Here is a 14,665-nt window from a genome sequence, read left to right on the forward strand (position 1 = left end):
GAGTTTCAGATCTCTAGTCTCTCTCCCCTCCTCTAAATCTAGTCCTCCAACCTCTTTCTCAGCTCTGTTGAAGACTACCTTTTGTGGCCTCTCCTCACTGTTTGCCTCCACTCCCAAGGGGCTAAACAAATCATGGCGACCACTCTGCTTTCTTCCCTCTTGTGAACCCTCTTGTCACCCCCATCCACCCACCCAGCACATCCACAGTCTTAGTGTAAGCTCTTAATACCTAAAACCAGTGGCCCCACCTGGCAGGATCCAAGAAGAATTCCCTGCCAGGCAAGAACACCCTCCTAAGAGACAGGAAGACAACAGAAACCAAGGAACAAACCCCAACAAGGACAAGACCAAATATTAGTACCTAGAACTATAATCAGGATGCCTTGACGATAGCATGAAAATGCAATCAGTAAATGCCAGGAAAATATGTTTTCACTCGCGCCCAGCAACTCTACTATAGTAGGCTCTGATAAAAAGCAGCACAGCTGAAGCACAAAGCTGGAGGAACCTTAAAACGACCTTCATAAATATGATAAAAAGTCCTTAAATAAAAATGAATGAATCCCTTAACAAAATCTATGAAAATACAAACAGCAAAAGGAAATGAATAAAACTTTTCAAGAACTGAAGAAGCAGAATCAATTTAAAAACAAACAAACAAACAAAAAACCCAAAAAAACTTGGACATGAAAATTTTATGAACTTGAACAGGAACTTCAGAGGCAAGCCGCGCCAATAGAATACAAGAGACGTAAGAAAGAAGCAGGCACTGAAAAAGATGCGAGAAAAATGTATACACTAGTCAAAGGAAATGATAAATCTAAAAAACTTCGGACACAAAACACTTAGGTAATCTGGGACACTATGAAAAGGCCAAATCAAAGAATAAAGGGAATAAAGGAAGAAGGAATCCAGTCCAAAGACCTAGAGAATATTTTCAACAAAATCATAGAAGAAATAATGAAAAGAATAAGCTCCCCAACAGTGGTCATCTGTGAATGGGAGGTCCAAGGATCTAGTGGTCGCTCGTTCCCACAAGGCTAGTAGATTCCAACAGATGTGCTGGCAAGTAAATGCAAGAAGAACGAATCTCCCTTCTTATGTCCTTAGGTCTCCAGCAGAAGGTGTTGCCCAAATCAAAGGAGTGTACCAACACGCTTGGATCTGGGACTTGTTTTGTCCCAGGCTGACCTTGAACTCAGAGATCTCCTTGCTTTAGTCTCCTGGGATTAAAGACAGTATCTTGCCTGAGCCTAAGCTTTTCATAGCCACTATACCTCAAGATCTAGGTCACAGGTGAGCCCTCCGATTCTGGACTGGAGTTCATTCCGGATGTAGTCAAGTTAACAACCAGGAATAGCCATTATAGTAAACAAACTACTTTAAAAGGCAGGCTTCATGCCCAGCAGAAGATGTCCAACAGAAGGCATACCCAATGGCATATTTGGAAATTTCTTCTTATAATGCCATGCCAGGGTGATATATATATTTCCCTCTTTTTTTTAAAATGGGATTCCTGAATGTGGGAATGAGTGAGTCTCTTCGTCAGTGTTCCTGTGGCTTCTCTTGGAGTCTCTTCTGTTTGTTCTGTCCTATAAAGTCATGTTTGCTTTTGTTTTATCTTATTATACTTCTTAGCCCTTAGAAGTTTGTTTTCTAGTAGAGACAGAAGGGAAATGAATACAGATGGACGGGGTTGTGTGTGTGGGAGAATTGGGAGATGTAGAGGGAGAGAAAATTGTCATCAGAATATATTATATGAGAAACAAATCCATTTTCAATAAAAGAAAAACAAAACTAACAAATAACAATTATGGCCTCTGCACAAACGAGTGTCTTCTTTGGATCAAAACTCATTAATGTTTTAATGTTTCAAACATCAAATCCTCTTCATCTTAAAAGAAAGTCTTGCCAGGCAGTGGTGGTGCACGCCTTTAATCCCTGCACTTGGGAGGCAGAGGCAGGCGGATTTCTTAGTTCAAGGCCAGCCTGGTCTACAGAGTGAGTTCCAGGACAGCCAGGACTACACAGAGAAACCCTGTCTCAGAAAACAAAACAAACAAAAAGCAAACAAACAAAGCAACCCAAAACAAAACAAAACAAATAAAAAAACAAGAGAGAGAGAGAGAGAGAGAGAATGAGTGAGAGAGAGAGAGAGAATGAGTGAGTGAGTGAGAGAGAGAGAGAGAGAGAGAGAGAGAGAGAGAGAGTCTTGTTGCCACTGTCACTGTTTTTCCCAGCTACACATTTGTGTTGCATTCCTCACCTGGTTCTCTTTATTGCTGGGGCAGAGGGAGTAGGGAAGGTAGAGAGAATTCCTCAGAGAAGTCTGGCAGTCAGAGCAGAGAGGCCTTTTGGGTACTAGTAACAAGAGAAATTGAATTGCAGAATACTAGGATTCTCTTTCTGTCTCTCTCTTTGTGTCTCTCTCTGTCTCTCTCTCTCTCTCTCTCTCTCTCTCTCTCTCTCTCTCTCTCTCTCTCTCTCTGTGTGTGTGTGTGTGTGTGTAACTCTCGGTTGCAGTGGTGAATAGGACTTCACTATGTAGTCTGTCTGTCTGTCTGTGTAGACCAGGTTGGTCTCAAACTCACAGAGATCTTCCAGCTTCTACCTCCTGAGAACTGGGATTAAGGACATTTATCACCAGACCCAGCCACAAGGATGGTTTTCCGTTGTTGGTATTTATTTATTTATTTATTTATTTATTTATTTATTTATTGTGAGAAGGGTGGTGGTGGGGGCTTGGATTTTGTCTTTGGTTTTGGGTTTTTGAGACAGGGTTTCTCTGTCACAGCCTTGGTTGTTCTGGAACTCACTATATAGACCAGGCTGGTCTTGAACTCAGAAATCGACCTGCCTCTGCCTCCAGAGTACTGGGATTAAAAGCCAAGTTCTTTTTTTTTTTTTTTTTTTTTTTTTTTTTGGGGGGGTGGTGGTGGTGATGGTGGTGGTGGTGGTGGTGGTGTTCAAGGCAAGGTTTCTCTGTACAGTCCTGTCTGGAACTCACTCTGTAGACCAGGCTGGCCTCAATCTCAGAAATCTGCCTGCCTCTGCCTCCCAAGTACTGGGTATTAAAGGCATGTGCCATCATTTCTGGGCCTGGATGTTATTTATAACAGGGAATCACAATTGTTTTTTCAGCAGAAAGTAAGAGCAATCAAACATTTCCTGTCTGTCTCTCATTCACTTTTACTCCCCCTTTCTGTCTTCTCCATTCATTTTTTTTTTCATTACAGTTATTCAATGCACCTGTGTGTGTTTGGAGGTCAGTGGACAACTTTTATACATCAATTCTCTCCTTCTACCACATGGGTCATGGGTATTGAACTCAGGTCATCAGTGAAGGGCTCCAATAGGCCCAAGCATGGCAAACATGACACCTGCAGATCTTTCCCTCCCCAATTCACTCCCCCTTGCTAAACCATTAGAGTCCCTTATTTAGGTACTTTCATATTCCTAAAGCTAGTCAACAAGGTCCATTCCCTTATTTGGCCACTTCCTCCTTCCTATCTCATTCCTGAGACTGATCATCAAGGTCCACCAATCAAAAGTCCTTACTTGTTCAATCAGAACTTCCCCATACACCCTATCGAACTGTAACACAGACCTCCCCATTTTTCCTTTTAAAACCACTCCTGCAAAGCTATTTGCTGCTCTTTCTGCCTGATTCAGATTCTGCTATGTTGTCTCTTTGCCTTGCTTTAATAAACGATCTCTTTGTATTGAAAATTGCTGTTTGGGAATGGTCCCTGCCTAATGCGGGGTTCAGAGGGGATCGCCCTGTGGTGAATGTGTCCCCTCAATCAGTTTTGGTGGCAAGTATCTTTACCTATTCAGTCTCCTCTCTGGTCTGTCTGTCCCTGTCCTTTGACCTCATCCTAAAAGTTAATTCTTTGAGAATTTCATCCGATATGATTGATCATATTTACTCTCTCCTACCCAACTCCTCTCAGACGTATCCACACTTCCTTACCCACCAAACTTTGTGTGTCCTCCTTTAAAACAAAACAAAACAACTATCTAATTTGTGCTTGAAAGAGATAAAGAAGTAAAAGGAAAGGCAATGATTGTTCGTGGTGTGATGGAGGAGAGAGTTTATTGTAGATACAAGGGAGAGCATAGCCAGAGGCAGGGACATCTGGGAGAGTCCAGAGTGGAGATAACCCTGGGCTTTGTAAGAAGATTGGGTAGGAAGAGAGGAAGAGCAAGTATGGGAACCTTGAGGTCCAAAGGAGAATGGGTAACCAAAACCAAAATGGATGGATTATCTAGGAAAGGGCCTCTGGGGGAATGGCAGCCCAGCCGGTGAGGTGGAGTTTAGAGTGGGTGTGGCTGGGTCTGCTAGCCACACCCAGTAACAGGCAGGGAATGAATGAGCGATGCTGGGTGGCAGTCAGGCCATTAAATGGCACCTCAGTCACAGGGTTCGAGACTTAATCGTGCTGCATGTATTTTTGGGTGGTGGCCGTCCACTGGAGGTAAGCCCAACGAGCGATATGCTCTATAAGAAAACTGATTCCTCCTCCGATCAGCTACCATTCAGCCAGAACTCCTCATTTAGAGAGGTAGAACTTCTTACCTCATCTCCCTCTCTTCATCTTTGTGAAAGCTCACACCATGACCAAGGGAACTTACACAAGAAAACATTTAATTGAGGGCTTGCTTACAGTTTCAGGGGGTGAGTTCGTGACCATCATGCAGGGAGCCAGGCAGCAAGCAGAAAGCCATAGTGTAGGAGAAGTAGCTGAGAGCTTACATCCAATCCACACCACATGGGGGGCAGGTAAGGAGGGGGCATAGAATGGGCTTTTCAAACATTGAAGCCCACCCAAGTAACACACTTTCTCCAACAAGGCTACACTTCCTAATCCTTCCCCAAACAGTTCCACAAACCAAGGACCAAGCATTTAAATATATAAGCCCATGGAGACCATTCTCATTTAAATCACACTATTTCAGTCATTTTAGTTCTATACTTTGATATTATTTGGTTAATATTATCTAGCCATCGTTGTAATGTCTACTTTGGCAGAGTGTGATAAGCAGAAGATCAAACATGGAACTTTGAGTGACTATCTTTAGAGTCACAAGGAAGAAGAATGAAACAGTGACTATTAGTTTCAAATCCTCTGTCCTTCACAGAGTTCTTCTTTCTGGCTGACTTTTATTAGTTGGTTTGTGTCTCACAAAAGCTGCATGTTGAGTCCTGAGCCCCAAGTAATTCAGAAATTTTGACATAGGTAATTAAGTTAAAGTGAAGTAACTAGCTTGGGCTCTTGTCTGGTACAAGTCATGTTCTCATTAGAAGAAATATGGACATGGACAAGGACAAGGTAAGTGGAGCCACAAGAAGATAGCATCTACAAGCCTAGAAAAGGGGCCAGAATAGATCTGCTCCATGAAATATGTCCAGTGTACTTCAGATCTCCGAAAAAAAAAAATTCCTCTTGTTTAGGCCATCTGGAATGTGTTACTACTGTTCTACTGTGACTACCTTGGCTTGGGTATGGTTGGTGTGTGCACCCAAAAGGTGATGTATGTGGTAGAACCCATTTTCTAGTACAGTAGGTAGAGTAAGGAAAACGTTTCAGGGTGGGGTCCAGTGATGGGGCTATGGTCCATACAAAGGATTAATGTTGTTTTCCCTTAAGTAGATTAATCACGCAGACGGTGGGCTATCAAAGAAAAGGATATATAAGCCCCTCTTCGTCTGTTGCTTCTTGGTGTGCTATGGGATCACTTCCTGCACGGATATCCAACATGGTACTATCCGTCACAAATCGACTAGATGAAAAAATGCCAACAAACAAAACCAAGAAAAATCATGTCCACTTTGGGGAGAAGCTCAAGTAAAACCTTTAAGTTGAAAAGTATCAGATATTGTCTCTTACTTAGCATCTACAGGACTATGTGTGTGTGTCTGTGTATGTATGTATGTACGTACGTACGCATGCACGGATGTGAGTGCGCTGTGTCACAGAGCACTTGTGCAAGCCAGGACAATGTTCAGAATTGGTTTTCTCCTTTTACTAAATGGTTCTAGGTGATGGAACTCACGTCGTCAATCTTAGGAACAAGCACCTTTCACAAGCGCCTTTCTCTGCTTAACCATCTCACCAGCCAGGCCTCAGCTTTTTTATTTCGTAAAACTGTCTTGTAATGATTAAAAACATTGTCAGGTCCAAAATGACAAAACACAATTTTAGTGAAAAAAAAAATCATATTGCATACTGACATTGTGGAACATAGCATACAAACTACGAATTAATTGCATATTGCGACGCCATTTGTTATCACCTTGTTTTATTGTTTTATTAGCTCTGTCGCCAGCGCGGAGAAAAGGAACCAAGGAACAATCCCCAGCCTTAGAATCTAGCAGAGGTGGATACAAGTTACCATGACAACAGCGCGTTCAGACATTTTCTGACCACGCGACGCTTGGAAGAAGAAGGAGGCCTGGGCTGCGTGTTGCGTCATCACTACGCGCTCTGTGTCTTGCTCAGCGTTGCCTTGGAAGGTCCCGGCCGGGCTACCGTCGCCTCCCTCAAAGCATTATTTTGTTCTTTTCCACCTTTGTTACAACGAGGAGCCTGCCAGGTCGTAAGTGCGTGCGGGCGGGCGGCGGGCTTCCTCCAGCGGTGCGCCGGCCTGTCAGCTTCCTCCTAGCCCGGGCCTTGCCGCGTCTACTTCCGGGCGGTGCGCCGCTCCCGGCTCGGCCCTTTGTGTCCCCGCGGCGGCCTCGCGAGCTCAGTGGCGGTGGCGGGCGCTCGGTGCGGGCTGCGTGGCGGGAAGGCGGGCGGGCGCGCGCCTCTGCGGCCCGGGTGAGAACCGCGAGGGTCGGCTCGTGGGATCGCGCGGGCCGGGGCGAGGGCGCGACGGGCATTTGTGGCCTAACAAAGCGCAGCCGGAACCGGGCTCCGGCGTGTGTGCGGACCCCCATTTTCTGGGAACCAAGTGTGGTGGCTTTGTGTGGTTCCTTGTTCTCACCACCTCATCCCTTTTTTTTTTTTTTTTTTTTTTTTTTTTTTTTTTTTTGTTCCTTCCCTGCAGCTAGTTCATTGAAAGCTGTCAGCCCCCTCAGGGAGGTGGTTCCTATCAATATGAATCTTTTCAACTTGGACCGTTTTCGATTTGAGAAAAGGATTAAGATTGAGGAGGCTCCTGAAGCAACCCCTCAGTCCTCCCAGCCCGGTCCTTCGTCACCAATTTCTCTTAGTGCTGAAGAGGAGAATGCTGAAGGGGAAGTTAGCAGGGCAAACACCCCAGACTCAGATGTAACTGAAAAAACAGGTGAGTTACAGGGTTGCAGACTGATACAGCATCCAAAGGTGACAGGCAGAAGGGATTCCACTTTTTTGTAATATTATCCAGTGCCTCCCGTTTTTGTGCATTGAAATCCAGCATTGGGACTACCGTAGCCACCAAGTACCTGCCAACCGAGTCCACCTCCATTGTTTCACTTGTAAGAGTTCTTGGGATTCAGCACAATGGTGGACGCTGAAAGCCGAGTTTACAGAATTCTTGGGTCAGAATGGCTATTTAGAGGGGAATGTAGGCAGTTGCAATAGACACTGAAGTTATTAATTTACCTACAGGTTTTCCTTCATTCCAATATTCTTTTATTTTTTTTTTTCCCTTGTTCTGTCTCTTTTGTTTGTTTTGAGACAGGATCTGACTTTGTAGCCTTGAGCTGGTATGAAACCTCGTGGGCTTTGAACTTGTGATCCTTCCGCCCCTGCCTACCAGTTGCTGGGATTATAGCCGCATGTCACCACACCTGAGGCCTTTTCCTGGCTTTTGGAAAGCAGTGTTCCTCCTTGCCTTACCTTCTCCAGTGATAGGATTGCAGACGTGGTTTCCGTGCTTTACCTAGCACTGATCACTTCTGAGAGTTAGATGTGACAGCTGCTCAAAGGTAGCATCCAGGTCCAAAAAATACTGCTTCCACCTAACTTCTCAGAAATCTCTAGAATTCACTTGAATAGTTTATGTTACTGTTAGTGAATAAAAAATTTTTAAACCAATTGTAGCAGACCGTTATGGATAAGTAGAACAGAAGAGAGTAAGTCCAAAATGAGGATTTTTGAACAAGGATATAACTCACTGTAGCATATGGGGGTCAGAGAACACCTTGAGAGGGTGGTTCTCTTCACCATGGTTCTCAGGATGGAACTCAGGTTGTGAGGTTTGTGGGGCAAAGGCTTTTATTTACAGGCCCATCTGACTGGCCACAAAGTAGCTTGAACACTTATTTTTAGCTATAGTGGGAAGCGCTTCTTATGTGTCACCTGATAATCTTATAGGGTAAGTAGTCACTTTTGGAAATGAGACCCAGGGAGGTTAAGTTTTAAGAGACTTAATAGAACCTATTAAAAATTCAAACATTATGATTCCTGAGAATGAGTGAGGAATCAGTTTCTGATAAATGTGATGGTAATGTTAGAAGTTTTTGTGTCTACTATACTTCTAATGGCAAACAGTATTTTAAAAGCTTTTAAGTTAGTGTGGCCAGAACAATGGATATACTGGCGAGCTTTATGGCAACTGAATACAAGTGAACATCATGTGACGGGGAACCTCAGCTAAGAGAATGCCGAGAGATCAGGCTGTGCTCAAGCCTGTGGGACATTTTCTTCATTTAGTGACCTGTGGGGAGTGGGTCCAGTCTGGGTAGTGCCATCCCTGGGTTCTGTAAGAAAGGCTGAGTAAGCTGTGAGGAAGGAGCAATCCAGTAAGCAGCACGCCTCCATGGCGTATACATCAGCTCTTGCCTCCATGTCTCTACCCTGTCTGAGATCTGGTCTTGATTTTCTTCAGTGTTGAACAGTGATTTGAAAGTGTGAGGACTGAACTTGGATCTTCTGCAGTCAAACCATATGTGCTGTCTCTTAGCTGATGCTCTGGATTTGTAGCCCAATCTTAAATGAGTTTTTCCCTTTTATCTTTGTTTGAGATAAGATCTCTAAGTCCTGGCTGCCATTGAACTGTAGATCAGACTAGCCTTGAACTCACCCGCCTCTGCTTCAGTGGAGAAAATAAGAATGGCCTTGAATTTCTCAATCATCCTGCCTAGACTTCCCAAATGTTGGAATTACTGGCCTTTTATCATCCCTTATCCTTTTCCTTCTGTCCTTTTCTTCTCATGTAAGCACTTAACACGGAGCCACATAAGTAGTCCTTAGCATTGGGATTTGAAAGTGTAATTCATGTGTGTGTCTGTCTTTTATGCAGAACAAAGCCAGGTCTTTAGAGATGCTAGGCAAGTGCTCTGCCACTGATCAGTTCCCAGCTACCAGTACCCATACTTTTTCTTTTTTTTTTTTAAATTTGGCTTTTATGAGCACAAGTGGGTTTGGAGGAATTAAAATAGCAGCGGATAAATGAAAAGGAGTTATGTTTTAGTTATATGTTAGAGTATAAATAAGTGAATTGTTTTGGGAGTAATAGGAAGGGCGTTTAAATATGCATTTTAAACAAATACACTCGATACATGTGTCCATGCAGGCAAGCTCATACACATTAAAAGGTAAAATAAAATAAAAAAAGAATAAAAAAGAAGTGAGGGTCCTTTGTAACTATGGAGCACTCACTCTGCCTCTGAGCTGTGTCCTCCGTGCGTTCCTTTTTTTTCCTTTCTTGTTTTTTGTTTGTTTTTTGGTTTTTGTTTTCATCTACAGCACACACAGAAATTGTTTATAGGTAAAGAATATTTTCTGTATATGGGTGTTTTTCCCTCTGTATGCTTTTGTACCACATGTGTGCCTTGGCCTGTGAAGGCCACAAGGGGGCATTGGGTGCCCTACAGCTAAAGTTGGAGTAGGGAGGGGCTTTGCAGGTGCTGAGAATTGACCCTGGGTTCTCTGCTTTTAACTGCTGAGCTATCCTAATTCAACATAAACCATTTATTTCTATTTCATTTCATTTTTTATTTTTATTTCTTTGGAGATAGGGTCTTACTGTGTAACTCTGGCTGTCCTGGACCAGGTGGACCCCAAACTTACAGAGATTCCCCTGTCACTACATAGAGTGATGGGATTAAAAACCTTCACTATGTCTAGTTTCAGAAGCCAATTCTTTTTTTTTTTTTTTTTTTTGGGGGGGGGGTGTGTCGAGACAGGGTTCCTGGCTGTCCTGGAACTCACTCTGTAGACCAGGCTGGCCTCGAACTCAGAAATCCACCTGCCTCTGCCTCCCAAGAGCTGGGATTAAAGGTGTGCGCCACCACTGCCCGGCCAGGAGCCAATTCTTAATGTGAAAAACAAGAGAAACCATAGAACAGATTCAAGTTTCTCATTAAAAACAAACAAACAAACAAAACCAATGTATGGGTCAGGTTAGAGGCAGGAGGATCCAAGAGTTCAAGTTCTCAGCCAGCCACTCCTATTACATGAGGATGCCATGCTATGTGTATTTGTCTCCCAACAGGCCCAAGACAGAGGAGCTCTCCAGGGACAGTGATCCAAAGCGTGTGTCTTTTTGTTCCCTCATGTAGCTTTTCTGCCTGCAGGGAGCTCTTTTCCCCATTTTTATTAATTTATAAGTGTTCTTCAAACTGTGGCTCACAAATATTTTTTCCATAAAATTAATTTGTTGGGTCCATTTTTGCTTTGAGACAGTGTTTGTAGTTAGCTCAGCTAGGTCTTGTACTTACAGTCTTCCCTCAGCGCTCCCACCTGCCTCCAGTGTGGGGCTATAGAGAATTGTTTCTAACTGTATTTGCGATTGTTGGACGGTACAATAGTCACCAGGTATTAAATATATCATTTATAGCAAGAGCTTCTGAAATGACATTCAGTATAAATAGCTAATAATTGTGCTGTTAGGATAGCATTCAAAACTGTCTTACAGTGGGTCCAGTCACAAACATTTGTAAAACTATTCTATATCTTAATTATTTTTGTGTTTTTTTGCTTTACTGAAACTTGAAGTGTACTTTTGACTGTCATATACATTCTGTAGTATTGGCACATTTTATTATTAGTATCAACTGAGATTTTCCAGTTACATGTTTATTATCTATGAAGTTCTATGATGAAGTTCCTCCCACAGGCTTACTGCTTTCCTTTTCCACACTGCCGATAGGCAACAGTTTACATCTGGCTGTATACCAGTGCTTTACCTGAGTTCTTTTCCTCTTGACTTAAACCTGAAGTTATTCTGTATTCGCGTTTCATCTTGAAATATGGTATTAGAAATAGCTCTCCAATCCGATATTTGATGTATTCATTTTTTTTCCCCTAGAACTTTCCAAAGAGAAAAGAGAGCATGTGAAACATCTTCTGGAAAGTATTGTAACATAGTAAAATGATTTTTCTATTATATCATTCAAATTAAAATGGTCCACTTTTGTAGTGGATTATTTTTTATTCCAGTTGTTCTTTTGTTTATTTTGGTATTTTGACACAAGGCTTTACGGTATAGACCAGCCTGGCCTCCAACTTAATATCTTCCTGCCTCTAATTGTGAGTGGTGCGGTTAGTACTGCTTTATGTTGAATGTTCCGTGTGCATGTGCGTGTATGGATGGGTGCGCACTCATCCTGTGTATGCGCGTGCACAATTTGCATGCAGTTGCCAGAAGAGGGCATTGGATAGTCTAGAGCTGAAGTTGCTTGCGAGCTACCTGATCTGGGTGCTCAGAATTAAACCTGGGTCCTCTGTAACAGCAGCTGCTTTTAACTGCTGACCTCTCTGTCTCCATCTTTTGTTTGTCTTTTGTCATTTTGATGTATGCTTTTGTTACCCAGGCTAGCTTCAAACACATGTAAACAAGACTGACTTTAAATTCATGATCCTCCTATATCTCCCTCTAAATTTCATGTGTTACCATACTGATGTATACCTAACGTCTGCCCCCCCTGTATGTATTATTTCATTTGTTTATTTATCTAGATTTGTATGGTGGGGAAAAGTTGCACCCATGCCTCTGTGTTCATGTGTTTAGAGGACAATTTTGTGGACTTGCTTATATGTTTATGTGTGTTCTACTGTAGCTCACCATTCGGGGGCGGCAGATACTGCCCTTCTGATGGACCATCTCACCAGTCCCATTCTTTTAGAAGGACAACTGTGGGTTAATTGTTATTTGAGGGAATTGTCTTGTAAATAAATTGTCATGATAGAACAATATATATGGTTATACTATTGAGAATTGACCAGCTTTCATAAATCTACCTCATAGATGTAAGGGCTATTTTTCAGTCTATGTTGAGAAAGGCTTTACCTTTTAATTACTAGGGAAATTTAAATCATCTCTGAATATTTAATCTTCCAGTAGTGAATTATTTGCTTTTATTATATGAACTTTGGTGTTGGGCCACTTAAAAAGACAAACTCAAGGTCAGGCTTGGTGGTAGATACCTGAAATCCCAGCCCTTGGGAGGCTGAAACAAGAGAACCTCCAGTCTCAGAGAGTTTGTGCTAAACAGACACATAAGAAGACCATATCTAAACTTTCCCACCCTTCCACAAAAGAAAAAGACAAACCTAGTGTAGGCCCGGACTCTCCTTGAGATTAGTCCTTTGTTTCTCTGGCTGCATAGCTGATGATGGCCTTGAACCTCTGTTTCCACTCTCAAACATTCCCCCCCCACCATACCCTGTTTAACCTCAACTCCCAGAACTCAGGTTCGTAACTCAGCTATGAGAGTGGATATAAGGGAGTTAAAAAGTTGTGTTCGCTTATGCATACTGCTTGTGAGAAACTTTAATAACCTTATGTTATAGGCTCCTATGTTGGTAATGATAAAAAATAGTCTACTTTTAAAAAGCCACTTGAATTGTTTTTATATGGGGAAATTTAGCATTTGTTTAGTCATCTTTCACTACATCTCATTGTAATTTGTATAGATAATTCTGGTGTCCTATTTGTTTTTTTAGGGAAAGATGAATAATAACTTACCTTCTTTCCAGCTAAAGTAGAGATTTCCTGAGGGCAAGAATATGGGGCTGAGGTTGCTCTTCAATTGAACATAGACAATTCACATAAAGTGGCTTTAAAGAAACAATGAAAATTTGTATTTAATTAAGTCCTGCCATAGTACAGTAGCTGTCTCTGAGAGTCGCTGGGACATTTGTTTTCAGTTAACTGCTCATTTTTATAGGACATGGTGAGTATTATTTGGCCTTTGGAGGCATGGTCTGCTTCTATTACTTTTGTTACAAAGACTGATGATGACCTGGGTTCACACAACAGGACTGATGATAAGAAGAAAACAACTCACCAAAGTTTTCCTCTCACCTCCACATGCATGCTGTAATAAATTCTAGAAAGGAGCTGTTAAGAACTACTCACAGAAATCAAAGAAGGCTGTACAGATATTACTGTTTCTGCCTGTACAACTGAAGCATGACTTTTTTCACTAAAAAATGAAGTAGTTGGTGAACTTGACATATATATAAACTCAGTTCCTTACGATTGCTGGGGCCAAGATAGGGCTCAGAGGTGGCTTTCCTGTGAGGTGCTGTGTGTGAGGTGCTGTGTGCAGTCCCTACAGCTGCACGGAGAATAAAAGAGTGATTATAATGATTATTACCATGGTTCTGAAGTTTTAGAAAATGCTAATTTAGACCCCCAGAATGGGCGAATCAGAGCTACTCCTTTCTTTTTTTTTAAATTTATTATTATTATTATTTATTTTTTGGTTTTTTGAGACAGGGTTTCTCTGTATAGTCCTGGCTATCCTGGAACTCACTCTGTAGACCAGGCTGTCCTCGAACTCAGAAATCTGCCTGCCTCTGCCTCCCAAGAGCTGGGATTAAAGGCGTGCGCCACCACCACCCAGCGAGCTACTCCTTTCTTAGCATCTAGTAGGAGATACCTTTTTATTATTTTTAGTTTTATCTACAAAAAAGTGAAAAGCTGTGTGTCCTACAGGGTTTTTGTGGCTGAGGGCTTGATAATGACTTAGGAAGTCATTGATCCAGTTTTTTAACTTTTTTAGCTTTAAAAGTTGTTTTTTGACAATATATATATATATATATATATATATATATATATATATATATTCTGACTGTAGTCTCCCACCTTCCCATCTATTTCTCAGCCTTAGCAACCTTTCCCCACCCATGCCTACTATTTTCCAGATTCATAACTGTTGGTTGTATTCTGTGAACCATTTAGTTTAGCCAGGACTGCCTGTTTGACTAATATTAGAGTTCTCCGTTGGGGCCCAGTAGTGTCATTTGGTGGTTACCTTTCTTCCTGAATCTGTGTGTGTGTGTGTGGGGGGGGTGGTGGTGGTGGTGGCAATTTTATCTTTTTTGTTTGTTGTATTTGAAATTTTAAAGTTGTAGGAAATGTGGGTATATTGATTTATGCCTTGTAATCCTAGCACTTGGGTAACTAAAGCATGTAGATGGAGGGGGTGTTGTGACTTTGAGTATAGGGAGATGTTTTCTCAAAGAAAAGAAAACGAGTGTGAGCAGTGGTAGGGGCATCCACTCCGCTCTGTCACTCTTAGCAGCCCGAGGAGTTCCTTTAATGTTTTTGGTACCTTAACTATTTTTGTGTTTCTGCAGATTATAATTCCTGTCTGGATAAGCCTGGGTGCAGCAGATTGATATTTATTAAAAGACACTGTTAAGCATGACAGCTAAGAGTTTGCTTGGGTAGAAACGAATTCAGACCCTAGAACATGAAAGTGGAGTAGGGGTAACTGGGATGT

The 14,665-nt window shown here is 42.2% G+C and overlaps 1 protein-coding gene across 4 annotated transcripts in view; it reads left to right on the plus strand.

Moving 5' to 3' along the window:
- The first annotated feature begins 6,433 nt into the window (after positions 1–6,433).
- The window catches only part of Smarcad1 (SNF2 related chromatin remodeling ATPase with DExD box 1), a 62,445-nt gene continuing 54,213 nt past the window's right edge, over positions 6,434–14,665 (plus strand). The window contains exons 1-2 of one of the 4 annotated variants that reach the window (XM_034511759.2): positions 6,434–6,600; positions 7,051–7,290. In XM_034511759.2, coding sequence (XP_034367650.1) covers positions 7,101–7,290 — 190 coding nt within the window. In that variant the 5' untranslated portion in view covers positions 6,434–6,600; positions 7,051–7,100. Of the gene's footprint in view, positions 6,605–6,627; positions 6,822–7,050; positions 7,291–14,665 lie in introns of those variants that run through there. The other 3 variants (XM_076939871.1, XM_034511758.2, XM_076939870.1) reach the window with 3 other exon arrangements.

This window comes from Arvicanthis niloticus, chromosome 9 (assembly GCF_011762505.2).
Source record: "Arvicanthis niloticus isolate mArvNil1 chromosome 9, mArvNil1.pat.X, whole genome shotgun sequence".
NCBI classification, from domain to species: domain Eukaryota; kingdom Metazoa; phylum Chordata; class Mammalia; order Rodentia; family Muridae; genus Arvicanthis; species Arvicanthis niloticus.